The sequence below is a fragment of the Puma concolor genome, unplaced genomic scaffold (genome assembly GCF_028749965.1).
Source record: "Puma concolor isolate L17-30 unplaced genomic scaffold, mPumCon1.1.hap2 unalloc_scaffold_76, whole genome shotgun sequence".
Lineage (NCBI taxonomy): Eukaryota > Metazoa > Chordata > Mammalia > Carnivora > Felidae > Puma > Puma concolor.
In genome coordinates this window covers 124,160-151,841 of record NW_028240287.1, presented here as the reverse complement: position 1 = coordinate 151,841, position 27,682 = coordinate 124,160, and the positions used below count along the sequence as shown (strand labels likewise).

Sequence of the window (27,682 nt, the reverse complement as noted above, 5' to 3'; positions counted from 1 at the left end):
GCTGGTGAGAGCTTCCATCTGCTGGAGGGTAATCCTGCCCACCTCCATGGAGACTGATGGATCCTACCCTGGGGACCCTTCTGAACCTCACCCCGTGTACCTCTTCATCTGACTGTTCATCCTTGTAATAAACCAGTAAAACTGAGTAAAGTGTTTTCCTAAATTCTAGGAGTCATTCTAGAAAATTGCCAAGCCTAATTTGAGGGATTGTGGGAACCCTTGAATCCACAATGCTCTCGGCAGAAAATGTGGGCAGTCTGGGCACTACATTTATGGTTGGCATCTGAAGTAGAGGAAGTCTCATGGGGTAAGACTTTGAACTTGTGGGATCTGATGCTGACTCCAGGAAGATGGTGTCAGAATGAACTGAATCCTTGGACACCCAGGCAATGTCAGAACATTAGTTGTTGGGGTGAAGAAAACTATTTATACGAATTTTTAGGTTTTGAGAAATCCATGACTGTTGTCTGTCACAGGGTGTTGGTCGGTAAGTGGGTGGAAGAAATGGACGTATAAGGGAGGTAAGAAGGCGGAACTAACAAAATATGCTTTTTTGTCTCAGATGTTATTGAGCACGAGCCATGTAACCAGGCATTGGGATAGGTCCCGTGTATGCAGTTGGAATAAAGTTGCTTTTTTTTTTTTTTTTCTGTCCTGCATGCATGCAGAAAAGAGTGCATGGGGATTGAGGTGGGCAATAAAAGGGATGGAATTAGGGGCTGATAGACTTTAAGTGGTGTCAGTGGATGAGCTGGAAAGGGAGAGGCTCTGATTGCTGGAGGGATCTCCGGTTCTTCATCCGACAGGGCATTCCTGGTAAGACCTGGCAGGGGGCTATACCACTTAAGAGGACCATGTTTAGAAATCTGAGTTTGGGAAACAGAACACAACTGAAATCCTAGCTGTATCATTCCTTAGCCATGTACTTTCCTCATCTTGCTAAAGTTTCCTGAAACTGTGTCATGTGTCCATGTCATTCTGGGCTGCAATAATAAAATAGCACACATAGGTGGCTTAAACAACCGACATTTGTTTTTCACAGTTCTGGAGCCTGGGAACTCCCAAGACCAAGGTGTCAGCAGATTCAGTATCCTTGATGTGCCTGCCTTCTCACTGGGTCCTAACTTGGTAGAGAGAGAGAGCTGTGGTGTGTTCCTCTAAGAATTACTCCAGTCCCTTCATCGGGGACCTCCTCTCAAGACCTCATCTAAACCTAATTACCTCTCAAAACGCCCCACCTCCAGGTACCATCACATGGGGAATTAGGGCTTTGACATACGGACTTGGGTGAGGCTGGAGGGGACACTGCCATCCGGTCCATAACAGTGACTGTACTGAAAACAGCAGGATCTATTCTGAGGATTAGTTAAGTGAATGTTCTTAAGTTTCCAAGCAGAGAGTCCTATTATTAAACTTTGAATTTGTCTTCCTTATTTTTTGGACTCCAGGTGTAAGGAGGTGAGTTATGTCTGTTTTTGTTTGTGATACAATATCATTTTTCCATGAAATACATTTAAGTACAAACAAAATTTTGGTAAGAATTCAGACTTTACCAATATGTTTAAATATACGATTTATGAAATGCTGGGGTGTCATTTGTGGTGATGACTAATATACGACAATATTCCAGTTACAACTTTACTAAAATGTCAGATTGAACAAATATATTCCCTCATAAAACAAAACCTCTGCATTGTACATTTTCTAAGTCAGGCACTTTTTTTTAGGTTTGGGGTTCAGGGAGGGAATTAAATATCCCTATGAAAAAGTTGGCAGTTAACTTAGAAATAATGATTTTCATTGCCTCGTATGAAAATAAAAAAGAATATTCCTATCTTATTGACGAGCAGCAGTAGCCAAAGCCTTGTCACTTCTGATCCAAGCAGAAGTGAGAGCTCCCGCAATTGTCTCAGGGCATGTGGCGTGTTCTTGTAGGGGGAGCTGGGGGGTTGCATGCAGGCACATCAGGGATTCGTGACCAGGGGGTCTGGGAATTGTGGGTAACACTGGAGTCTCTTGGCTTCTCTCTCCTTGCCCAGCTTTTCCTGCATACGGTTTGCACTCTCTGTGAGTGGAAATCCGGAGGAAGAGACGTGGTGGCGGAACCCTTGGTGATGCAACTGCATGTGGGTGGATATGCGATCCTTCTCCGAATGATGCCTCTGTTGCCTGTGGCTGGGAATGCTTCTCTTGGCCCAAGTCTTCTAAGTGCATCCAGGCAGTTTTCAAGGGTCTGGGTTCTAGTTCATTGTTGCCAGGACGCGCGGATACTTTTTGTTGGTCAGGGATGGATCAGGAAGAAGTCTCCTTTCCAGCATTTACACCAGTGCATCTCGTGCTCCTTAAGGATGTCCTTGCAGAAAAGAAATATGCAGAGTTTTCCTTCCTCATGCAGTGTATGGGCTTGGTTGGTGGGTGATTTACCCGTGGGCCATGGTAGTGGCTGCAGTGACCTCGGCACGTGGTGACAGGTGATAGAGATGAGCAAGACCAGCAGTTTACGCTCCACTGAGGAGGCGGGCCTTTGAGCAGGTCAGCTCTGCAGTTTTCCAGAGAGTACAGGAAACTTTTGTGTGAGAGAGGAAATCAGCCATCATTTCTTTTCCCCTCAGTTTTAAGCTTACTAAAGGTTTGGTAACATACACTTGACTAATCTGGAAACTTCCAAGGATGACTAAATCCTCTTTACTACCCTTATCCCTTTTCACCCATTTTCCCTCGTTACAATTAAACTTTTTAAAATTGGAAATCTGAAAACAGTGCCTAGGGAGTATTTTTCAAAAAATTAACTCTGTATTTGGCAGAATGTGGGTAAAACTAGAGTCAAATTTAGAATCCTGTTGCAATTTTAGAAGGATTAGAGAGGCTACAAGTAATCGAGAGGATTCTATTGCCTTTCAACAGAAAAAACAGGATTACCATACGGAGGATTGATGCAGTCATCATTGTTGTTAAGAATGGAGAGCTCACTGCAGGAGAGATCACTGTGGGGCCATCCTTCGGACGAGCCATCTCAGGAGCCCCTAACCGGACCGCAGGACCTGTCTGCCCTGATACCTTATAAAGAACAAGTGAGTTTGTAACATGAGAGGTGCGACTTGCTGACCTCAAGTTCTGCATGAGAGTTGTTCATCCTGCAGAATGCTGGGCATTGCTTCATAGGTGTCTACCTTTAATGTTTATATACCTTCATTTGTACGTATGAAGTGTTTGCTGTAAAAGAAGCAACTGCGCATTACCTCATTGGAACTCCCAGTACATATATATATAGGTGGGTGTGTGTGTATGTATATCTGCGTGTGTGTGTGTGTGTGTGTGTGTGTGTGTATACACATACATATACATATACACACAAATATATTTTTTTCTTTTTTTAGTAATTTCTACAGTGAGCATGGGGTGCAAACTCATGACCCTGAGGCCAAGAGTCACATGCTCTTCCAACTGAGCCAGCCAGGTGCTTCTCACTACTATTTACTATTTAACCTAGGTTATAATCGCCACCCAGGGCATCAAAATTGCCAGCTTACTGGAAAATTTCCAGGCTATTTCCTATTGACATTCCTTTATGATAAAGTAATTGTGTGTGTATTTCCGTTTGAATGTGTCTGAAGGGCAGAAAGCAGATCGGCACAGTAGGAACATTTGATTTGAACCACAAATGGAGTCAGTTTTCTATACATACAGCTCCCCCATCTGCTATCACTATCATGTGACAGCTGCCCCCTAGGGATTGTTCAGCCTGGCCCTACTGAAACAATATCTGATATTTTAGGAATCTGTGACCTACAAAGATGTAGCTGTAGACTTTACCCAGGAAGAGTGGGCCCTGATGGACACATCCCAGAGAATGCTGTACAGAGATGTGACGCTGGAAAACATTAGTCATCTGGTCTCTGTGGGTGAGTCGGTCACATCTGTTCATTCATCCATCCTTCCATACATCTATCCATCTTTTTGTTTATTAACCTTGTATCCAGGAGAGCTTCCACATATTCTAATACAGCTGTCTGCTCTAACTGATATTTTTTTGTAGCATTTCTGAATACTAGATGGAATTTGTAACTTTCTATACTTTCATCATGTGTATTACATGATAATTTGAATACAGACTTCTTGGCCACAAGTGTGTATCTACTGCACTTTCTCCAAGACCCAGAACAATGCTGGGAATACAGTGCATATTTTTTGAATGAATAAATAAACATCCTAAATATTTTTCTGTCCTAAGCAGTGTGGGAATGGTGAGCACGGTAGAAAATATAACATCTTGTATCACTTTCCACATAAAACTCCACAGAATATTCTGGTGGAGCTTATGTGTATTGTATTCCCTTGAAAATAGTGTTAATCCCCTTGTGAGAACATTTAATTCCTTCTGGATGTAAACACTAAGCCTTCTGCTCTCTCTCAGCTTGGGCAGGAGCATCAGCAACCAGAGATCATACTGTCTTTGGGTGCAGTGTCAGGCTGAGAGCCTTTATCAATGTTTTTAGTGTTCAAGGTGTTATCCTCTGGGCTGTTCTTCCACACTCACGTTCTTCCTCAGCTGCCTGTACAGTAGTATATCAGGTGCTGGTCTCAGCACGGAACTGCAAATTCACATACCATTCTCCATTGATATAGGGTGTCATTTCTTCAGATCAGATGTGATCTCCCCGTGGGAGCAAAGAGGGGAGCTGTGGAGGGAAGAAAGAGGACCTCCCCAAGGCTGGAGTCCAGGTGAGCTGCAGACATGCGCTCAATGTGAGAAGGCTAGTGAGTAAGCAGGGTCTTATTGATGTCAGTGCAGATTTCCTTGAGTGAACGACAGCTTCAGAAACTGTGAGTGGCCAGTGAGACAGCATTCCTCACATTGTGTCATTATTTCTCACACATCAGTTTCTCTTCATGTACCTGTACTTACATTTCACCTCAGGCAAGCAATGTTCCTGTCCTCGTTGGAGGTGAAATTTCACATTGTGGTCTGTGTCATGATTTCTAGTGTCCTTCTTTTAGGATTTCCACTCTGATATTCTCTGCAACCGCCCATCATTATTTTATTTTTCTTTAACTTAAACATTGAGTTTTGTTCTAATTGATACTGTTCTAAAATGTATGTCTATTCACCAGTATTTTCCTCAATTTCACATTATTTGGTCATGTGTGCTTACCTGGTCTTGTGAGCTTGTCAACACTTTAATTCCCCTAGTCTACTCAAGGTGTTTCTCAGGTTTATTTCTTTTTTTCCTCAATTATATTAGGCATGAAAAAAAGCCATAACAAGCAAGAAATAATATCTATGCAAGATATCTACATGAAGGACCCACCTAACTGCTGGACAATAGTAAGTGTCATGAGGAGGAACCTTGCCTATTCATGTTCAAAGACCTGGGTGGAGCCTAAGTCATCAGTTGTAGAATCACATAACAATTAGTATAAGTACCTTCTCACAGAATGTGATTCACAATTTAAATCTGGGGAAGAAATTAGCCTGGATTTAAGCTATAATTGTTCTGAGAAATGGATAATTGCATAACCATGGTTTATTGGCATGACACATAATGATATCTTCAAAAACACTCAGCCCTCCAATAAAGATGCTACCAAGGGTAAAAATGTTTGTGCATGTCAGTGATGAACACCCCATGTGCATGTAAGTGATCTGGGGAAGGTTTTAGTTGGAGATTACCACTGAATGGCCAGCCTGGAATTCATAGGTAGAGAACTGGGTGTATACATGTTTGGGAGAAGTCCTATAACAGTCTCTCATCTCTTTTCCAACAGCAGAAACATCATGCAGAAGACCTCTCTGTATATAGTGGGTATGAAGTTTTCATTCACACCTACACACTTACGCAACATATCTTAACTGACACTGGACACAAACCCTATAAGTGTAATGAATGTGGAAAACACTTCACCCGAAACGCCAACCTTCATACCCATAAAATAAGTCACACAGGAGAGAATCCATTTGCTTGTAATCAGTGTGGGAGGCGCTTCAGGTATTTTTCATCTTTAACTAGACATAAGCGAATTCATACTGGAGAGAAGCCTTATGAATGTCATCTATGTGGGAAAGCCTTTGTTCGTAGTTCCCTTAAACAACATCAGAGAACACACACTGGAGAGAAACCATACACATGTCCTCTATGTGGAAAAGGCTTCGTTACAAGGTCTAATCTTCGAGAACATGAGAGAACTCACAGTGGAGAGAAACCATATACATGTCATCATTGTGGAAAAGCCTTTGTTCAAAGCTCTTGTCTTAGAAAACATGAGAGAACTCACAGTGGAGAGAAACCATATAAATGCCATCTATGTGGAAAAGCCTTTGTTACAAGCTCTAATCTTCGAGACCACGAGAGGACTCACACTGGCGAGAAACCATATAAATGTCATCTGTGTGGAAAAGCCTTTGTTCAAAGCTCTTGTCTTAGAAAACATGAGAAAACTCACACTGGTGAGAAACCATATACATGTCACCTATGTGGAAAATCCTTTGTTCAAAACTCTTATCTTCGAGAACATGAGAGAACTCACACTGGAGAGAAACCATATAGATGTCATCTATGTGGGAAAGCCTTTGTTCGAAGCTCTTGTCTTAGAAGACATGAGAGAATTCACATTGGAGAGGACCCATATACATGTCATCTGTGTGGAAAAGCCTTTGTTACAAACTCTGATCTTAGTAAACACAAGAAAATTCACACTGGACAAAAACCATATACATGTCGTCTATGTGGAAAAGCCTTTGATCATACCTCTTGTCTTAGAAGACACGAGAAAACTCACAGTGGCGAAAAACCATATACATGTCATCTATGTGGAAAAGCCTTTGTTCAAGGCTCTAATCTTCGAAAACATGAGAGAACACACTGGTGAGAAGACATATCATTGTCATCTGTGTGAAAAAGCCTTTGTTCAAAGCTCTTGGTTTAGAACACATGAGAAAACACACTAGAGAGAAACCATAAACATGTCATCTATGTGGAAAAGTCTTTGATATAAGCTCTGATCTTAGAGACCATAATGGAACTCACTCTAATTCTAGTGAGTGAACATGGAAGTGCCTTCAGCCACATTACTAATGTGAAACCAGCCAGAGGACTCAGGTGGGGGAAGTTCCATGGTCATATTCATTACAGAAATGCCTTCATTTTTAACTTCTCCTTACACAACATGAGTAAACTACATTTGGAGGAACCCTATATTTATAATCAAAGAGGAAGACACATTAGCTGGTCTCTGGTCATAGGTAGCACAAGAACATCCAGTATGAATACTAATCTAATCTCCTTTAAGTGGGAATTTACACAGGAAAATCTTTATAGATGGAGGTCACTGTAGGAGAATAACAGAAAAATTAATGCTGGAGAAGTTATTCATTGTTACATGCATGGAAAAAAACTTGACTAGTAGAAAATCTATTATAAGCAAGTGAAGCTTCACACTCTGTATTATAGTAAACGAATGGCAGCCTAAGTGGTTTTTAATTCCTTAGTCAACATGTAGTTTCTCACACTGTATATATGGCATTACTAAAATCAGATGAAAGGTTAGACTTTGCATTAGAAATCCCTGACTAGGAAAAACATTTATCAAGAAAGTCTTAACACACAATTTAGACATTGATTTATAATTCTGCCTAACAGCCTATTATTATAAAAATGTAAGAAGGGTAGCATTGTGACATCATCTGGCAGTTCTAAATTCAGAATTTTGTAACTTTTTTTTTTTGGTTCTTGGAACTGCATATGAAGCAAAGTTTTGCTGAAAAAGCCATTATGTTGGTCAGGGTCCTATTTTTCATGCAGCAATAGTAATTATGATGATTGGATTCAACTAGAAAGTGTCTTTGAATATTAACTGAAAAACATAGAACACAAGATGATGTGTCATTACTACATATTGTTAACCACGTATGTAGGTCGTAATGATGAATTAAAGATTCTTATATAGATAGTTTGTGACCGAACCCTGTATGAATTTTCATTTTAAAATGCCATTGAAACAAAGAAGGGTATTACCTAACAATAAGGGGGTCCATTCAACAACAGGATATAACATCTGTAAATATTCCTGCACTCAACATAGGAGCACCTACATATATAAAACAAATACGAACAGAAGTCAAGGGAGAGACAGTTATGCAGTAGAAGGGGGATGTTAATACACACTTCCATCAATGAACGAATCATTTGGACAAAAATCAGATAACATCTACCGTAAGTGACACGTTAGATGAGATGGACGACTTCACAGAGGTACACTGCACACTTCATCCCAAAGCAGCAGAGTAACATACTCTTGGCAAGTTTCCATTGAGACATTCTCCAGAATTGGTCATAGTTACTGCCTGTTAGTAGCAATGAGTAATTTTTTTTTTCTCTTTTACCCAAGCCATGTAATTGCCCCTCTTCCTCTTTCTCCTATAAAGCCCTTGCTTTCACCCCACAGATAGGACACGTTTCTGGTTACTGCTGGAATCGGTGCTCCCCAAACTGCAAATCTTTAATCCCAAGTAAACACTCATCTGCCTCTCGTTGCAGCTCTTGTTTTCAGGTGGCAATGGGGACAAGTAATGTTTCCTTTCCTTTCTTGGCCAGGCACTACAGAGCGTGACCTGGGAGAGCTGACTTTGGAAGGAACTCTCCATTCTGGCTCTCCCACTTTTCAGAATCCAACCCGCAGCTCCAGAATGAGTGTGATCACTCTGCCACTGCCTCAAAAGGTGCCATCATAGGCCACCAAACGATTGAAGAAAAATAATAGTTAAAAAAAACTGTTAATATTTATTTATTTTGGGGAGGGAGAAGGAGAGAGAGCATGAGCAGGGGAGGGACAAGAGGGGGAGAGAGAAAATCCAAGCAGGCTCTGCGCTGTCAGTGCAGAGCCCGATGTGAGGCTCAAACTCACGAACTGAGATCATGACCTAAGCCAAAATCAAGAGTCAGATGCTCACTCGACTGAGCCACCCAGGTGCCCCTCCATTACATGTTTTGATGACTGCCCCGCAACGGTGTGTTCGAACTCAACAACTCTGCCACCCACAGCCCCCGTCACTGGTGCACACAGATTTCCCCATCTCTGAACCATTCAGACCCTGGATTCCAGTTTCACACTGGTCAGGATCTGGCCTTTTCCTTCACCACGGCCCTAACAAGTCTCACAGGCCTGATGCCACGATGCTACTTTCCCTTCTCCCAGGCTCCCCAGTGGCCTGTGGGCCTGTAATGGACTCGCTGGTGCTCCGGGGTTTGAACTGTTGCCAGGCAGACCTTGCTTTTCACCTCCTGCATGCACTGATCCCACGGTGAACAAAACGCCCTCGACACACACACGCAATCTGATAACATGTTCTGACAATCACATGTAGACCTTCCACCCTGACCACACTCTCAACAGACACAATAATGGCCAACACCCCCACAGGCAGACAACGCAGGGACACACAACTGTATACAGATCATATGACTATATACTTTCTGACCACACAGAATTGGTGACACACATATAGTCATCATATAAAGGGAATCTGGCTGTGCATGTGTGTTTTGGTGTTGAGGCGTTTCACATGTTGCCATCAACATGACAACCCAGGGCTTAGAGAGAGGGGAGAGGCTCAAGGCACAGAATGTGTGCTGATGCCCATCAGAGCCTGGCAGTGCTCGTTCTTGGTGTATTGTGTAAGAGGCAGGTGGAGCCTAAGGATCTGCATACTAAGTGTTTGATACAAACATATCAGCCAAGAAAAATTTTTTTGGTAGAAAAAAATGCAGAAAATTTAGCCAGGGTCCCGTGAGAATGCATGAAGGATTCAGTATGAGTCCAAACTGTCAGCTGAGGATTTTTCCTCAGAAGATTCATACTGCTCTTAAAACTTGCATATAAATGTTGTATACATACAAATACTGAAGCATTCTTTGCGTTAAAATATTTCAAGTAGGGGTAACCTGGATGGCTCAGTCGGTTAAGTGTCCAACTTTGGCTCAGGTCATGATCTCACAGTTAGTGGGTTCGAGCCCCACATTGGGCTCTGCACTGGCAGTTTGGAGCCTGGAATTGCTTCGGATTCTGTGTCTCCCTCTCTCTACCCCTCGCCTGCTTGTGCAGGCTCGCTCTCTCTCTCTCTCTCTCTCTCTCTCTCTCTCCCAAAAATAAATTTAAAACAATAAAATACTTGGCGTGCCTGGGTGACTAAGTCGGTTAAGCGTCCGACTTCGGCTCAGGTCATGATCTCACGGTTCATGAGTTCGAGCCCCACTGACAACTCAGAGCCTGAAGCCTGCAGCCTGCTTTGAATTCTCTGTCTCCCTCTCTCTCTGCCCCACCCCCGCTTGTGCTCTGTCTCTCACAAATGAATAAACGTTAAAAAAAAAATTAAATAGAAATAAAAAATATTTGGAGTAAAAGAAGTTCAGTTTCTGCCATGACTGAGTAGATTTTATTGGTCTTACCCATAAAAAGCAACATCAAAACCTGATTAAAATATACAGATCTTTGAAGATTTGTCATGTTACCTGTTTAAACAGGAGTTTTTGAGGTACAATCCATGAGACTAGGGAAATCCAATGAGATGATTGGCACATCCACACTGGGTTTTCTACTGAGGCAATTGAAAATTAGGGGGGTGGGAGAATGAAATTCCAGGAAAAAAGATGGAGCCTTTCTGGGCTTGGTAGAAATAAGTTTGAATTCTGTGCATGCAAAATATTGGGGCTTTTGCTTCCAGATAAGGTGTGAGTAGAGGTGGAATAACAGTAGAAATTAAATATTCACTTAAAAGGTGTATTTGTTAAAGTCTAAAACGTTGTGGAACCAGAAAGGATTACCTGAACTGAGATTCCACCCGGGTAAAAGCCTTCGTTAGTGGAGGTGAGATCACCAGACATTTCCACACCTGAAGAAATTGCTTAGTATGGACACTGACAGTCTCAGGGAGAAAGACATCACCAGGGAATAAAAACAAGCTGATAGGCACATAGACTGTCGTGGCAGCTTGAAATCAGCAAGAGTCCCCCCAAACGGGGCTGCTTTTCTTTACAGGCTATTAGGTCGGGACTGGCAAGAAAGGTGGTGTAATACAATCCCATGATTTTGGGAGATTACTTCCAACAGCAGGAAGACATCTGCAGTGATTTTAGAAGAATGAACGTGAAGGCATGAAGGTCAGATTCACTCCAATCAAAGTGGCAACACAGGCAGAGTGCATTCCGATTACCGAATGGGGAAAATGTGATGTGTCCCAATTCTGTCTGCCTAAGGAAGGGGATAGTCACCATCTCTATGTAAAACAACATCAGTGCCAGCGTCTCCCTTTTAGAAGATCTCAGAGCAGCGCCCTGCCGGCTCACTCGGTGGAGCATGCAACTCTTGATCTCGGGGTTGTGAGTTCAAGCCCCATGTTGGAAATCAAGATTACTGAAAAGTAAAATCTTCAAAAAGAAGGAGAAAAAGGAGAAGGAGGAGGAGGAGAAGAAGAGGAAGAAGAAAATCTCAGGTATACAAGAAAAAAAGTAAGGAAACGTGATGGGGGGTGGGGGTAGAGGACAAATATAGACAAGACCAAAAAACCCATGCATATTTTTAGATTGGAGTCATGAAGAAAGGAATTTACAATAATTATGTTAAATAGAGTAAAGTAATAAAAATATATTTGAATAGAGACAAGTGCAATGGCTCTGGTTTTAGCAAACTCTGGTCTATAAGTGAAATTAATGGAGGAGGTTAACAGACTTTACATAGAAAACCAAATTAGTGGGGCGCATGGTGGCTCAGTCAGTTAAGTGCCCAACTCGGTTTTGGCTCAGGTCATGACTCACAGTTCGGGCTGATGGCGCAGAACCTGCTCGGGATTCTGTCTGTCTGTCTCTTTCTCTGTCTCTCTGCCTTTCTCTGCCCCTCCTCTGCTTATGCTCTCTCTCTCTCCCTCAAAATAACTTTTAAAAAGTTAAAAAAAAAATAAATAGAAAACCAAATTAGTGAACTCGTGGATGTTTATATGAAATATTCACACAAAAGCCCAAGCGATAAAGTGGGGGAACTGAGAAAGGCATTGTAATACCCTTCAAAAAGCACAGGATAATTAGATTCTCAGTGTTCCCACATATGAAAGGGATATTAGTCATTTCTAAATGAATAGTAGGAGCCAGTTACTGCCTTGTCCTCCTGAAAGAGGAGAAGCCCCCCCCCCCCTTCTCTCTCTCTCATCTCAGACTTCTACATGTATTTATGGGAAGGACTAATATGGGACTCATTCCCATTTAGTGATTTGGGGATTCATGGCTGTTGAGAAAAATCAGATTTTCATAGCTTCTTTCTGCGCTACGAGTTTTGCCAAACAGTACACAGCCTGTCACTAGAAGAGATGATGATTTTTTTTACATGATTATCTAGATTCAAGTTAGTTAACGTATAGTGCAGTACAGGTTTCAGGAACAGAATTTAGTGATTCAGCACTTACATACAACACCCAGTGCTCAACACAAGTGCCCTCCTGAATGCCTGTCACCCATCTAGCCCAACCCCCCACCCACATCCCTCCATTCATCCTCAGTTTGTTCTCTTTATTTAAGATTCTCTAGGGGCGCCTGGGTGGCTCAGTCATTGAGCGTCTGACTTCGGCTCAGGTCATGATCTCACGGTCCGTCAGTTCGAGCCCCGCATCGGGCTCTGTGCTGTCAGCAGAGCCTGGAGCCTGCTTCAGATTCTGTGTCTCCCTCTCTCTACCCCTCCCCCCACCCATGCTCTGTCTCTCTCTCTCCCTGTCAAAAATAAATAAACTTTAAAAAGATTCTCTTATGGTTTGCTTCCCTCTCTGTTTTTATCTTTTATTTCCTGTCCCTAGGCATACCTGTTTGGTTTCATAAATTCCGTATATGAGTGAAATTATATGATGTTTGTGTTTCTCTGATGACTTATTTCGCTTAGCATAATACACTCTAGTTCCATCCACGTTGTTCCAAATGGCAAGATTTCATTCCTTTTGATTGCCGAGTAGTATTCCAGCGTGTCTGTGTGTGTGTGTGTACACACCAACTTCTCTTTTATCCGCTCATCAGTCGATGGACCTTTGAGCTCTTTCCATAATTTGGCTATTCTTGACAGTGCGGCTATAAACATTGGGGTGCATGTTCCCCTTAGAATCAGCACTTTTGTACTGTTTGAATACCTAGTAGTGCAACTGCTGGGTTGTAGGGTGGCTCTATTTTTTAACTTTTTTGAGGAGCCTCCATAGGGTTTTCCACAGTAGCTGACAGTTGGCATTCCTTCCAATGATGCAAAAGGGTTCCCGTTTCTCCACCTCTGTGCCAGCACCTGCACCTGCGCCTGTTGTTTCATGAGTTGTTAATTTCAGCCATTCTGACAGGTGTGAGGTGGCATCTCCTTGTGGTTTTGATTTGTACTTCCTTGATGATGAATGACGTTGAGCATTTTTTCGTGTGTCTGTTACCCACGTGGATGTCTTCTTTGGAAAAGTGTCTATTCATGTCCTCTGCCCATCTCTTCACTGGATTAGTTGTTTTTTGGGTCTTGAGTTTGATAAGTTCTTTATAGATTTTGGATACTAACCCTTTATCTGAAATGTCATTTGCAAATATCTTCTCTCATTCCGTCGGTGGTCTTCTAGTTTTGCTGATTGTTTCCTTTGCCTTGCAGAAGCTTTTGATCTTGATGAGGGTCCAATAGCTCATTTTTGCTTTTGGTTCCTTTGCCTCCAGAGTCAAGCTGAGTAAGAAGTTGGTGCGGCCAAGGTCAAAGAGGCTGTTGACTGTTTTCTCCTCTAGGGTTTTGATGACTTCCTGTCTTACGTTTAGATCTTTTGTCCACTTTGAGTTTATTTTTGTGTATGGTGTTAAGAAAGTGGCCCAGGTTCATTCTTCTGCATGTCGCTGTCCAGTTTTCCCAACACCATTTGCTGAAGAGACTGTCTTTATTCCATTGGATGTTCTTTCCTGCTTTGCCAAAGATTAGTTGGCCATACGTTTGCGGGTCCATTTCAGGGTTCTCTATTCTGTTCCATTGATCTGAGTGTCTATTTTTGTGCCAGTACCATATTTTCTTGATGATTACAGCTTTGCAATACATCTTCAAGTCTGGAATTGTGATGCCTCCAGGTTTGGTTTTCTTTTTCAGGATTGTTTTTGACTATTAGGTCTTTTCTGCTTCCATACAAATTGTTTGTTCTAGCTCTGTGAAGAATGCTGGTGTTATTTTGATGGGGATTGCACTGAGTGTGTAGATTGCCTTGGGTAGTATCGACATTTTAACAATGTTTGTTCTTCCAATCCATGTCCATGGAATGTTTTTCCTGTGTGTGTGTGTGTGTGTGTGTGTGTGTGTGTGTCTGTCTGTCTGTCTGTCTGTCTTCTTCTATTTCTTTCATAAGCTTTCTATAGTTTTCTGTGTATAGATTTTTCACCTGTTTGGTTAGGTTTATTCCTAGGTATTTTATGGGTTTTGGTGCAGTTGTAAATGGGATTGATTCCTTGGTTTCTCTTTCTGCTGCTTCATTATTAGTGTCTAGAAGTGCAACCGATTTCTGTGCATTGATTTTTGTCACAGACTATGAGTCTGGAGTTCTCTCTTGTGCAGCAGAAGAGTGGACACAGAAGTGAATACAAGAGAGGCTAATGTCCAGGAGGAGACAAGAGCCCCAAACAGGGGTTTCGTCTCCATATTCATTGAGCTCACGAGATATTACCCGTGTAGTGAACGTGAAGAAAACAAGATCTTACACACGTGAACATAGAGCAAACAGTCACATAGTAATCATTAACTTGTGTGAGTAAGAAGCAAAGGGTCTGGGGGCATGTGGAGTTTGTGATCAAGGTACATTGGCACCAGCTGGAAAGTAATTTCCTTCAGGTGATATAACAAGTTTCCTTCATGATCCCATTACAGTATCTCACTAGCTAACCTCGGGCGTTTTCGCCCCGTGGTGGTGGCTTTCCTCCCTAAGCATTTTTCTAACCCATTACGTAAATAGAACCTGTTTCCCCAAGATTTTAAATCCTGCGACTTTGCTGAATTCATGGATCCGTTGTAGCAGGTTTTTGGTGCAGTCTTTTGGGTTTTCCACATAGAGTATCCTGTTGTCGGTGAAGAGTGAAAATTTGACTTCCTCCTTGCTGATTTGGATGCCTTTTATTTCTTTGTGTTGTCTGATTGCTGAGGCTAGGACTTCCAACTCTATGTTGAATAACAGTGGTGAGACCTTAGGGAGAAAGCGTTTCTGTCGCCTTCCTGACCTAAGGGGAAAGCTGTCAGTTTTTCCCCCATGAGGGTAATATTAGCGGTGGGCCTTTCGTATATGGCTTTTATGATCTTGAGGTATGATCCTTCTATCCCTACTTTCTGGAGGGTTTTTTTTGTTTTGTTTTGTTTTTGTTTTTTTTTGTTTTTTTTTTGGTCAAGAAAGGATGCTGTACTTTGTCAAATGCTTTCTCTGCATCTATTGAGAGGATCATGTGGTTCTTATTATTTCTTTTATTAATGTGATGTATCACATTGATTGATTTGTGGACATTGAACCAGCCCTGCATCCCAGGTATAAATCCCACTTGATACTGGTGAATAATTCTTTGAATGCCTGTTGGATCCGGTTGGCTAGTATCTTGTTGAGAACTTTTGCATCCATGTCCATCATGGATATTGGACTGTAGTTCTCCTTTTTAGTGGGGTCTTTGTCTGGTTTTGGAAACAAGGTAATGCTGGTGTTGTAGAATGAGATTGGAAGTTTTCCTTCCATTTTTATTTGTTGGAACAGCTTCAAAAGAATAAGGGTTAACTCTTCTTTAAATGTTTGGTAGAATTCCCCTGGAAAGCCATCTGGCCCTGGACTCGATTTGGGGGAGATTTTTGATTACTAATTCAATTTTATTACTGGTTATGGGTCTGTTCAAACTTTCTTTCTGTTTCAGTGTTGGTCACTTAGATATTCCTAGGAATTTGTCCACTTCTTCTGGATTGCCCAATTTACTGGCATATAACTGCTCATGATATTCTCTTACTTTTGTTTGTATTTCTGCAGTGTTGGTTGTGATGTCTCCTCTTTCACTCAAGATTTTATTTATTTGGGTCCTTATTCTTTTTGATCGATCTGGCTACGGGTTTGTCAATTTGTTAATTCTTTCAAAAAACCAGCTCCTGGTTTCATCGATCCGTTCTACTGGGTTTTATTTGTTTTCGTTTTTTTTTTTTTTTTTTCCTCGATATCATTGATTTCTGCTCTAATCTGTATTCTTTCCCATCTTCTGCTGGTTTGGGGCTTTGTTTGCTGTTCTTTTTCCAGCTCTTTAAGGTGGCAGATTAGATTGTGTAGCTGAGACCTTTCTTCCTTCTTTAGGGAGGCCTGGATTGCTGTATACTTACCTGACTGCCTTTGCTGCATCCCAGAGGTTTTGGGCTGTCGTGTTATAATTTTCATTGGCTTCCATGTACTTTTTAAAAATGTTTGCTTGTTTTTGAGAGAGAGAGAGTGCGAGTGGGAGAGGGGCAGAGGCAGAGGGGGAGACAGAATCCCAAGCAGGGTCCAGGCTCTGAGCTATCAGCACCAAGCCCGACACAGGGCTCAAACTCACGGACCTGAGATGGTCACGTAACTGACTGAGCCACCCAGACACCCCGGCTTCCATGTACTTTTTAATCTCCTCTTTAATTTCTTGGTTAACCCATTCATTCTTCAGTAGGATGTTCATTAATCTCCGAGTGTTTGTGGCCTTTCCAAATGTTTTCTTGTGGTTGATTTCAAGTTTCATATCATTGTGGTCTGAAAATACACACCGTATGATCCCGATCTCTTTGTACTTGTTGAGGGCTGATTTGTGTCCCAGTATGTGATGTCTTCTGGAGAATGTTCCATGTGCACTGGAGAAGAACGTATATTGTGCTGCTATAGGACGAAATGTTCTGAATATATCTGTTAAGTACATCTGGTCCCATGTGTCATTCAAAGATATTGTTTCCTTGTTGATTTTCTGCTTAGATGAGCTGTCCATTGTTGTAAGTGGGGTGTTGAAGTCCCCTACTATTATGGCGTTATTATCAGTGAGTTTCATTGTGCTTGTGATTATTTGATTTATATACTTGGGTGCTCCCAAACTGGCGGTATAAATGTTTACAATTGTGAGATCTTCTTGGTGGATAGGCACCTTCACTATGATATAATGCCCTTCTTCATGTCTTGTTACAGTCTTTATTTTAAAATCTAGTTTGTCTGATATAAGTACGGCTACTCTGGGTTCCTTTGGCGACCATTAGCATGATAGATGGTTCTCGATCCCCTTACTTTCCATCTGAAGGTGGCTTTAGGTCTAAAATGGATCTCTTGTGGGGCACCTGGGTGGCTCAGTCAGTTGAGCGTCCGACTTCAGCTCAGATCATGATCTCGCGGTCTGTGAGTTCGAGCCCTGTGTCGGGCTCTGTGCTGACAGCTCAGAGCTTGGAGCCTGCTTCGGATTCTGTGTCTCCCTCGCTCTCTCTGCCCCTCCCCCACTCATGCTCTGTCTCTGTCTCTCTCTCTCTCTCTCTCTCTCTCTGGCAAAAATAAATAAACATTAAAAAAATAAAATGGATCTCTTGTAAGCAGCCTATAGATGGATCTTGTTTTCTTATCCATTCTGATACCCTATTTCTTTTGATTGGAGCGTTTAGTTCATTGACATTTAGAGTGACTACTGAAAGATATGAATCTATTGCCATTGTGTTGCCTGTAGAGTTTGGAGTTTCTGGTGATGTTCTCTGCTCCTTTCCAGTCTTTGTTACTTTTGGTCTATTTTGTTTTGCTTCATCTTTTCTCCCCTCAGAGAGTTCCCCTTAAAATTTCTTGCAGGGCTGGTTTAGTGGTCATGAACTCTTTTATTTTTTGTTTGTCTGGGAAATTCTATCTCCCTTCTATTTTGGATGACAGCCTTGCTGGATAAAGGATTCTTGGCTCCATATTTTTCTGATTCAGCACGTTGAATATGTCCTGCCACCCCTTTCTGGCCTGCCAAGTTTCTGTGGATAGGTCTGTTGAGAACCTGATCTGTCTTCCCATAGAGGTTAAGTGTCATAGACTCTGGGTCTGGAGTTCTCTCTTGTCCAGAAAGAGAGCGGATGCAGGGTTACAATGAGAGAGAGGCTAATGTCCGGGAGGAGACAAGAGCCCCGAGTAAGGGTCCTTGCTCCATTGTTGTCAGGATCAGAGGCTTACAAGCATGATGGATGTGCACAAAGGGACAATGCAATCGTGAACATTAACTCATGGGTGTGAGGGAAAGGGGATTTTGAAGATATGTGCTGTTAGGGGTTTGGGTCAATACAAAACAAAATCCTGGCACTGGCCAGAAGGTTGTTTACAGCAGACGTGAGGCACCACCTCTGTTTACCTAAACTGGCCTAGGGGATAAGAAAGACAGAGCATGCTACCTCAGGGTCAACAAGGCGTCTTCCTTTTGCTAATTAGCTCAGCTCTGGGCAATTTTGCCCTTCTGTGATCTAAAGTCTTGTTTTCCTCTTTTTGTCCTTCCTTTCCTTCCCTCCTTCCCTCCCTCCTCCTTCCTTCCTTCCTTCCTTCCTTCCTTCCTTCCTTCCTTCCTTCCTTCATGTGAAAGCAGCTTTCTGCTATTGTACTAGATCAGGGGGTGCTTCCGCCCTGAATACCTAATCTTATTTACCTAATCTTGGATGTTTTCATCTTGAGATTTCCTATTCCTACACCTTTGTCCTATACTGGGGGCCTTTGCCCTGTTTACCTAATCTTGTTTACCTAATCTCGGAGGCATTCATCCTGTGGCTTTCTATTTCTTTATGCCTTGTTAACCCACTGGTGTAAGCTCAGGGAATTCCTAAGCTTATTCCCCACAGTTAAGGACTTTTTTCCCCTTGCTGCTTTCATCACTCTTTCCTTGTCTGTATATTATGTGAATTTGACTATGATACGCCTTGGTCATGGTCGGTTTTTGTTGAATCTAATGGGAGTTTCTGTGCTTCTTGGATATTGATAGGTCTTTCCCCAGATTAGGAACGTTTTCTGCTATAATTTGCTCACAAAAACCTACTACCCCTTATTCTCTCTCTTCATCATCGGGGACTCCTATGATTTGGGTGTTACTCCTGTAAAAAAATTTTTTTTAACAATTTATTTATTATTGAGAGACACAGAGAGACAGAGCATGAGCAGGGGTGGGGGGCGGGTAGAGACAGAGGGACATACAGAATCCAAAGCACGTTCCAGGCTGTGAGCTGTCAGCACAGAGCCCAACGCGGGGCTCCAACTCATGAACCGTGGGATCATGACCTGAGCTGCCCACTGAGCAACCCAGGTGCCCCACGGTTATAGCATTTTTAATATCGTCCTTACTAGCTTTTACTTCTTTTACCCCTGCAGAAAAGGATTCTATGCTTTTTTTCAGCCCAGCTAGTATTCTTATTATCGTGGTTCTATATTCTAGTTCAGACATTTTGCTTATGTCTGTATTGATTAAGCCTCTGACTGTCATTTCTTCCTCTTTCTTTTGGGGTGAATTCCTTCGTTTGTCATTTTGCAGGAAGAAAAAGAATTAATAAAATGGAAAATTTAAAACTTAAAAACAAAAAATCAAATAAAGGAATCTAGACCCTAGGTGTGTTTGGTCTGGTTGCTGAAAGAAGCTTGACAAAATAGAGATAAAAGGGAAAGAAAAAAAAGTAAGAAAAAGTTTAAAAACTACAAAAAGGATATAAAATAGAATAAAATGAAATGAAGAAAGAGAAAAAATTACCAAAAAATAAAAAAGCATAGTAAAAAGAATTTCAAGAAAAATTTAAAGAAAAATGAAAAGAAGCTTTTCTCTTGCTTTATCCAAGAAAACGAAAAGGGAGAAAAAAAAATAGCAATGTAAACAAAAGCAGTAAAAAAAAACCCCACAACTAGACGGACCAGTAAACAGAATGAAACCCGAATGAATTTACCTCACGTTTCCCCTAGTTTCCTCACTCAAACTATGAAGCACTCTATAGTCCATACACTAAGCAGCGGGAGTGACTTCTGGTGGTCCTCCAGGGCTTGGTTGGTGCAGTTGGGCAGGGCTCGGTGTAACTGCTCCGTTTTCCACTAGGAGGCGCTGCTTAGCTTACTGCTGCGGATCCGTGTGGTGCGTGTGCGCATGTATGCACATGCACAGGAGAGGTGTAAATGGCTTCACCCAGCCTCCTAGTTTCTGGCACAGGAACTCTACGCTTTCACCGACCCTCAGTCAAGCACCCCTTCTCTGTCTCCAGCTTCCGTCCTCTCCCTGCTTCTATACTGCCCGTGTCCAAGCTGTCAGCCTGCCAGGCAGGACCTTCCTCTTGAGTTTTACCTCAGATGAGGCTGTGTTTCCAAACCCTTAACTCCTGAGGCCCCTGCAGCTTGGACCCACTCTGACTCTCTGGGGCAGGGTCTTGCTGAGCAATGGTCAGGTGCCACCTTGCCACAGACAACATTCGTGTGATTCCGCTGCAGCAGAGGTTCAGAGACTGTGGCCAGGTGCCTGCTTGCCCCAGAAAAAGTTCATGCAATCGCACAGCAGCAGAGGTTCAGAGAGTATGGCAATTCACAACACACAGCCCGCACCAGGTTTTACTGAACTCTGGCATTTTTGTTCTAATACCAGCAAACGTGGCTGTTCTCCGGGGCTCACTGGGATCTTTGCCTGTGGGGAAGCCATATGGCCTCTACCACATGCCCTCCAAGCAGGGGAACTACTTCTCCCCTTGTGGCCCACAGACTCCTTGGAGCCAACTGCCTGTTCCTGGGGATTCGCCCCTCCTCCCCACCAGAGCATGGCCAGGCACTGACCTCTGAAACCTCAGACTCTGCACGCCCCTGTTTGTAGAGTCGTAATGGTATTAAAACCCTCTCCTTTCTCCTTTTCTTGTTCAGTCACTGGTGGGTGTTTCTACTCTTTCTCTCTAGCTACTTTTGGGTGGAGTGCTTTCCCTCTACATTCCCCCCATCCCCTGCCCCTTCTCTGTCCTCTCTCCACAAAAACAGCTCCCTACCCTCTGTGGCTTCTCTCTCCCCCAGTTCACCTCTCACACCATGTACCCGCCAAGTTCTGTGGCTCAAGTTGTGCAGATTATTGTGTTAATCCTCAGATCAATTAGCTATGTGCCCCAAATGTTTTGGTGCTGACCTAGCTGCATTTCAGGGATGAGAGAAGCCGAGAACTTCCATGCTGTTCCGCCATCTGGGAACATGAGGTTTAGTTCACTTAAGTGTGTGTGTGTGTGTGTGTGTGTGTGTGTGTGTGTGTGTGTGATGCCGATGTCAACTCAGGAAGAGAAGGTTGGATACCAATATTTCTACAGGTTGGCTTATATTTGTGGATATTTCTGAAGCTATTTCCTTTATGGCTAATGTGCACTGCTCTGTGGGCATTTTCCCTAAGATACTCCTCAATTCAGATAAAATAAAAAGCAAAACTAATTTCTTTTGATTAAGTCTTCAAGATCCAAAATCCATTTAGTCAATTTGAACTCTTTCAATTACAAAAATGAAATATCATGAAGGGTATTCCGGTTAAGACATCTTATTGATCTCCAGAGGTTGTATAAGCAATTACCAAAACCTTGGTGGCTTCAAAGGAGAGAACGTTATTCTCTCACAGTCTGGAGATGAGAAGTCAAAATCAAGATGCTATTCAGGCCACATTCCCTCTGAAGCCAAGTCAGTGACAAGGGCCAGGCAAAGTGCTCCTATATTTCTTGGCCTCTATTTACCAAAGAGGAGAAACAGACTTTGGTGTCTTCTCTTCTTAAGCTGTAGCTCCTCTTCCCAAGTGTTATGACTTCCAGATATGATTCTTTTTTGTTTTTTGGTCATTGCAAATTACATGGTGCACCAGCATTACTCATTTTCTAAAAGGACCTGATCATCGTAACATGTGTGAAAGAATTCTCTTGTCCGCTCAAAAATATATCGAATTTAATAAACCAAACAGAAGAACACAGGGGAAGGGATGAGAGAGAGAGAGACAGAGAGACAGAGAGATAGAGAGAGACACACAGAGAGAAGCAAACCTTAAGAGGCTCTTAACTACAGGGAACAAACTTAACTGATGGAGGGCAGGTGGGCGGGGGGGGTGCGGGGGGCTAGATGGGTGATGGAAATTATGGAGGGCGCTTGTGATGAGCACTGGCTGTTGTATGTAAGTGATGAATCACTAAATTCTAATCCTGAGACCAATCTCACCCTACATGTTAAGTAACTAGAATTTAAATAAAAACTTGAAGTCAAAAAGCAAACAAACAAGGGGAGCCTGGAGGGCTCAGTCAATTAAGCATCCGACTCTTTTGATTTCAGCTTAGGTCATGTTTTCACAGTTTATCAGTTTGAACCCACGTTGGGCTCTGCACTAACAGCATGGAGCTTGCTTGGGATTCTCTCTCTTTCTTCGCTGCCCCTCCTCGGCTTGCCCACGTGGGCTCTCTCTCTCTCTCTCTCTCTCTCAATAAACAGTAGAAAAATAAAAACAAACAAACAATAGAGGGGGAAAAACACAATTTCGGTGGACCCTGCCGCTCTGACACCTGGTTGAGTGACAGATAACTGATACATTAAAGCCACAGCTTAAATGAGGGTGCACTGCTCCCTGCATTTCCAAATTCCAACCTCCAACTGTGTATCAATGTCACAAATCCACAACAAACGTGTCCTGAAACAAGTGAACCTAAAACTACCTTGCAGTGTAATGTCCCAGTAGCACCAGTTAAAATTTGGCAAATAAACGATGGATATAGGATATGTACTCATATTGGGAAGGGAGCTAAAAAAAAAAAAAAAAAAAAAAAGATTTTACAAAGCATGAAACCAGCCACAGGATGTCTCTTGTTAGCATTTCTAGGCCACACCTTGATAGACAAATAAGTTTATAAAAACCTTCATGATAGTTGTATATACGGACCATATGGAGAGAGTTCAGGAAGTTTAGAAGCACAGTCATGGACAGTAATCATCCCCAAATAATTTGCTGGTGCCACATGCATTCTGGCTGGTGGGGAAGAAGTCCTCCTACATGACACCCGAGCTCAATTTGCAAAATGATCTTCCACATCCTAGGAAAAATAATATCCACCAGTGCTTGACTCACTTGATATTACTCTGAAAGCAAAGTGGACACTCAAAAAGGATTTCCACGGGGAAGTTGGAAACTCTCAAGTCAGTCTGTCCAGAAAGGGAGCAATGGAAATGAGGGAGGTGGAGAAAGTGCTGAAATGTGTGTCTATCCATTGAGGGAGGCAGGGGAAGGAGACAGGCTGGGCTCAGTGGTCTCTCTGCAGAAGAGGGACCACACCCTAAAACCCTTAGTCCCACCTCGAGCCTGTGGCGGATTGGATGACGTGTTCCTAGTCGAGTGGGTGGGGCGAGCAATAAAAGGGCTGGGGAGAGGGCCACAGCTATCATTCTGAGACAGGTCTCCTGAGACAAGCATCGCTCTGCAACGTGAGGCTCCACATGGGAGATCCTATGAAAGCTCTTTCTGGAGACATGAGGGCTGTTTTGTCCTACTGCCAAGAAGAGTTTCAGTTCAATGTCTTTCCCAAACTCAAATCTTGCTGGTCAAATATAGGTGGTGCTGAAGTCCACAGGGGACCCACTCTACCTCAGAAGCCATCACCATCATCGCAGACACTCTGCGACCTGCCTAACGGTTGGGCTCCCATGTCAATAGGTCTGCCCCCCGCAAAGAAACCTGTGAGTTGGAGGAGACCTTCTGTGGTTGGGGCTGGACTGCAGAACCTTGGGGAACACGTGCTATGCGAATGCGGCGCTGCAGTGTCTGACGTACACACCACCCCTCGCCAGCTACATGCTGTCCCAGGAGCACTCCCGAAGCTGTGGGAGGCAGCCATTCTGCGTGCTGTGTGCTCTGCAGGCTCACGTGACCCGGGCCCTCTGCCACCCTGGAGATGTGATCCGGCCCCGCCAGAACTGCTGGCTGCCTTCCACACACACACACACACACACACACACACACACACACACACAAGCAGGAAGATACCCATGAGTTTCTGATATTCACTCTGGATCCAACGCAGCAAGCGCGTTTGCGTGAGGACAAGACTTCAAGAGCCTCTCTGTCTGAGGACCTCACCCTCATCTGGCAAATCTTTGGAGGGCACTGGAGGTCTCAAGTCCAGTGTCTCCACTGCCCTGGCGTTTCCAGCACTTTGGACCCTTACCTGGATGGCAGGGCAGCTCAGAGTGTGAGCCAAGCGTTGCTCCAGTTGGTGAAGCCTGAAAAGTTGGATGGTGAAAATGCCTATCATTGTAGTACTTGCCTAGACAAGGTACCTGCTTCCAAGACGTTAACTTTGTACACTTGCCCCAAGGACCTAATGCTGGTGTTGAAATAATTCTCAGGTTCCACACGCAGCAAACTGGCTAAGGAAGTGCAATATCCTGAGCGCCTTGACCTGCGACAGTGCGTGTCTGAGCAGAAGGCGGGATTGATAATTTACCTGCTCTATGCCACGCCGGTGCATCCGGGGAGGAAATGTCACAGCGGACATCACTTCTGTTACATCAAAGCTGGGAATGGCCAGTGGTACAAAATGGATGACACCAGTGATGTGACTTCTGCCCTGAGCCAACATGCGTAGGTCTTCTTTGACACCCAGACGAGTGAATTGGAAAGAGACCATGGGAGTGAACCAGGCAGTGGGGAGACCACATCACTCCAGGCTGACCATGCAGACATGGCTGTGGCCCAAGGGGGGGTGGGGGGGGGGCTCACACAGACCCCAGCATCAAAGTTCCAGAATTGGAGGACCACGTGGAAGAGACACCAGTGCAACCAATCACATTAGACCAGTGGAGAGTCTTCCAAGAAAGCCACCATCCCAAGTCTGAATTCAACCTCAGGAAAACACAATTTGTTCTTCCCGCCCATGCAGTCCTAACTCACCAGTCCAAATACAGAGAGGAGATGGAAAAGGATCGTCCTGAACAAAACATCTACCGGCTCAACAACTTAGCCAGGGACATCCCACCTCGGAGGGCAACAAACATCGGCAAAGTCCCTTGTCTCACAGGCAGAGCCAGAGCTACCAAGAGGAAGAACAAGAAGGGACAGAGGTCTTGGGAAGCAGTCCAGGGATCTGAGTGCAGGCTTTAATGCACACACCTGCACACATACACACTCAGCCACAAACATTCACTCACGGCCCCTTGTAGGACATTATGTGTGATCTGGACATGTGGAGGGGCCATCTATCTGGCTGTGTTCATGACATATGGCATTCAACTTGACCTGGAGAATACTGAGCTATAAGGCTGGCTGTCTACGATGATGTTATTGGAGAGTTTTAGGTTTGTTACTGGATATTTGGAGGATTTCTCTCCTCCGTCAGCACCAAGGAGCACTGGGGGGCTATCGGAGCCTGAAAGGGCCAGAGGAGGTGGCCAGTCGGGCATGAAGGGTGGAAAGAAGGCTGAGCACCTGGAGTCCCTGTGAAAATGCCTGATACTCACGGTCCTATCATCCCATCCCTTACTCTCTGTGTATTTCTAAAGTACATTTGCCCAAAGATATTCACGTGTGGATGCTAGGTAAAGATGTGTTTGGAAATATCCAAACATGCACCAACAGAAGAAGGAGTTTGGAACAAACTCAGTGCTTCCACACAGAGAAATGACAAACGACCAAGAAACTGGATGAACTACAGCTCCAACTGAAGGCAGACAGACTTTTCAGCAAGTTTTTGTGTCAAAGGGGAGGAACAGAAGTAAACAGCAATTGGTTAGTTGTGCAAAGTTTTTACTTGCATAAATAATATATATATTCTGTAAAGTCTACACATGTCAACGTGAACACTGGCTGATTGCTTGGAAATGGTAAACAGCAAATAAATGCTTATTTTTCAGGAGATAAGTGGGCGAAGCCTTATTGGCTCGTGTTGGTTAAATTAGGCTCCCTTAACAATCACCCTCCCATGAGCCTGCAGAGAAGATGGTGGAAAGGAACCTTCTCCCACCTGTAATCGCTCAGCCACCAAGCAGCTGTATCTTGTCCCGCAGAGTTTGCTACCACCCCCCATCTGACAATCTCCTACACATGGGAGGAGGCACGGGGATTTCCGGTCGGTTCCATTACAATCTCGGTCCTCAGTTGTACACCTCAGAAAAACAGTCCCAAATGGACACCTAGGCAGCGATGTGGTATTTAAGGTCAGGGTATGGATGGATGTTCTAAGTCATGATTATATTTCTTGGGAGAGAGAATGACTAAGTACGTTGTTGAATGGGAAATTAGTGCATGATGCTTAAATTCCTCCTATGTGAGTGGGGCCACATAGGAGCAATCTGGTCATTTGACAAGGGCATTGAAAGGTAAACACTTGCTTTTTTCAGTCCGTGTTAAACATAGAGATGTCGCATTTATTAGAAACTAATGTCAGCATTTGAACTTTGTACAGGAAATCATATTTAATTCTAGATTCTCAAATATCATAGCTGACAAAGGTAAAAAGATACCCTTTTTTCTTTTTTATAATATATTTTAAATTTTAAGTCCAAGTTAGTTAATCATTAGTGTAGTCTTGGTTTCGGGAGTAGAATTTACTGATTCACTGGTTACATGTAACACCTAGTGCTAATCCCCACAAATGCCCTCCAGAAAGCTCATCATCCACTTACCCCATCCCCACACCCATTTCCCCTCTAGCAACCCTCAGTTTGTTCTCTATAGTTAAGAGTCTCCAGGGGCGCCTGGGTGGCTCAATCAGTTAAGCGTCTGACTTTGACTCAGGTCATGATCTTGGGGTTCATGCGTTCGAGCCCCGCATAGGGCTCTGTGCTGGCAGCTCAGAGCCTGGAGCCTGCTCAGATTCTGTGTCTCCCCTCCTCTGCTCATGCTCTCTCTCTCTCTCTCTCAAAAATAAACATTAAAAATTAAAAAGAAAACACAAAAAGAGTCTCCGATGGCTTGCCTCCCTCTCTGATTTCATCTTACTTTATTTTTCTTTCCTTTCCCCTATGTTCTTCTGTTTTGTTTTTTATTTCACATATGAGTGATGCCACTTCACTCTTTAATTAAAAGAGTTCAACTGGGCTAAATAGATGTTAGAGCCTGAATGACTTTAACCAATGAAATCCATTTTTACTTTTGATTTGATTCTTAATTAGGCAGAATCTTAGGTAAAATGCAAATAGTAGTGTATGTGCACCAGAGCCATAAAGGGAAAAGCCTCAGAAAAATAACCACTCTAGGTCAACCTGTGATTTTGGTATCCAACCTTCTCTTCCTGGATTGACATCTGCATCACACACACACACACACACACACACACACACACACACACTTTGAGCTGGATCTCATGATGGCATCCATAAGCATCCTTTGAGCTCCCAGGACGACTATGGCCAGCTCCTCCTGGCTGACCTTCTGCCATGTGTTCCACCCACACCCGAGGAAGTCCACACACCTGGCTTTGCAATTCACAGGGGAGGTCACAAGACAGAGTGTTGCACGGTGCTCTCTGACCAGAAGGGGGCGTCACTGGCCAGCACAGGCATTACATAGGCTTCCAGGAGGACCTGACATTGGGCAGTTGCTCAGCCTGGCAGGTCTGAGTCTCCATGCCTTGCTCTGCAGCCTGGGCATTCTCTGGGGCATAAAGGGTACCATGAACATTTACAGAAGGTCCAGTGGGCCCAGGATTTCCTCCTTGTGACTCTTAATTTTGGCCA

At 43.4% G+C, this 27,682-nt stretch overlaps 1 protein-coding gene and 1 pseudogene across 1 annotated transcript; both read left to right on the top strand.

Annotated features, from left to right (window-relative positions):
• The first annotated feature begins 2,134 nt into the window (after nucleotides 1-2,134).
• Nucleotides 2,135-10,124, top strand: LOC112869957 (uncharacterized). Its single transcript, XM_086696712.1, has 6 exons — nucleotides 2,135-3,071; nucleotides 3,776-3,902; nucleotides 4,627-4,722; nucleotides 5,244-5,332; nucleotides 5,770-6,863; nucleotides 8,592-10,124. The coding sequence occupies exons 1-6, from the start codon at nucleotides 2,934-2,936 to the stop codon at nucleotides 8,605-8,607; spliced, it is 1,560 nt and encodes a 519-aa protein (XP_086552838.1). The 5' UTR covers nucleotides 2,135-2,933; the 3' UTR covers nucleotides 8,608-10,124.
• Nucleotides 10,125-23,976: 13,852 nt separating this feature from the next.
• Nucleotides 23,977-24,612, top strand: LOC147570999 (ubiquitin carboxyl-terminal hydrolase 17-like protein 6; annotated as a pseudogene).
• Nucleotides 24,613-27,682: the final 3,070 nt, after the last annotated feature.

Coding starts and splice junctions, on each gene's coding strand:
- LOC112869957 (XM_086696712.1), top strand. CDS start 2,934: ATGCAGTCATCATTGTTGTTAAGAATGGAGAGCTCACTGCAGGAGAGA. Junction 3,072..3,775: donor TGATACCTTATAAAGAACAA/GTGAGTTTGTAA, acceptor CTGATATTTTAG/GAATCTGTGACCTACAAAGA. Junction 4,723..5,243: donor TCCCCAAGGCTGGAGTCCAG/GTGAGCTGCAGA, acceptor CAATTATATTAG/GCATGAAAAAAAGCCATAAC.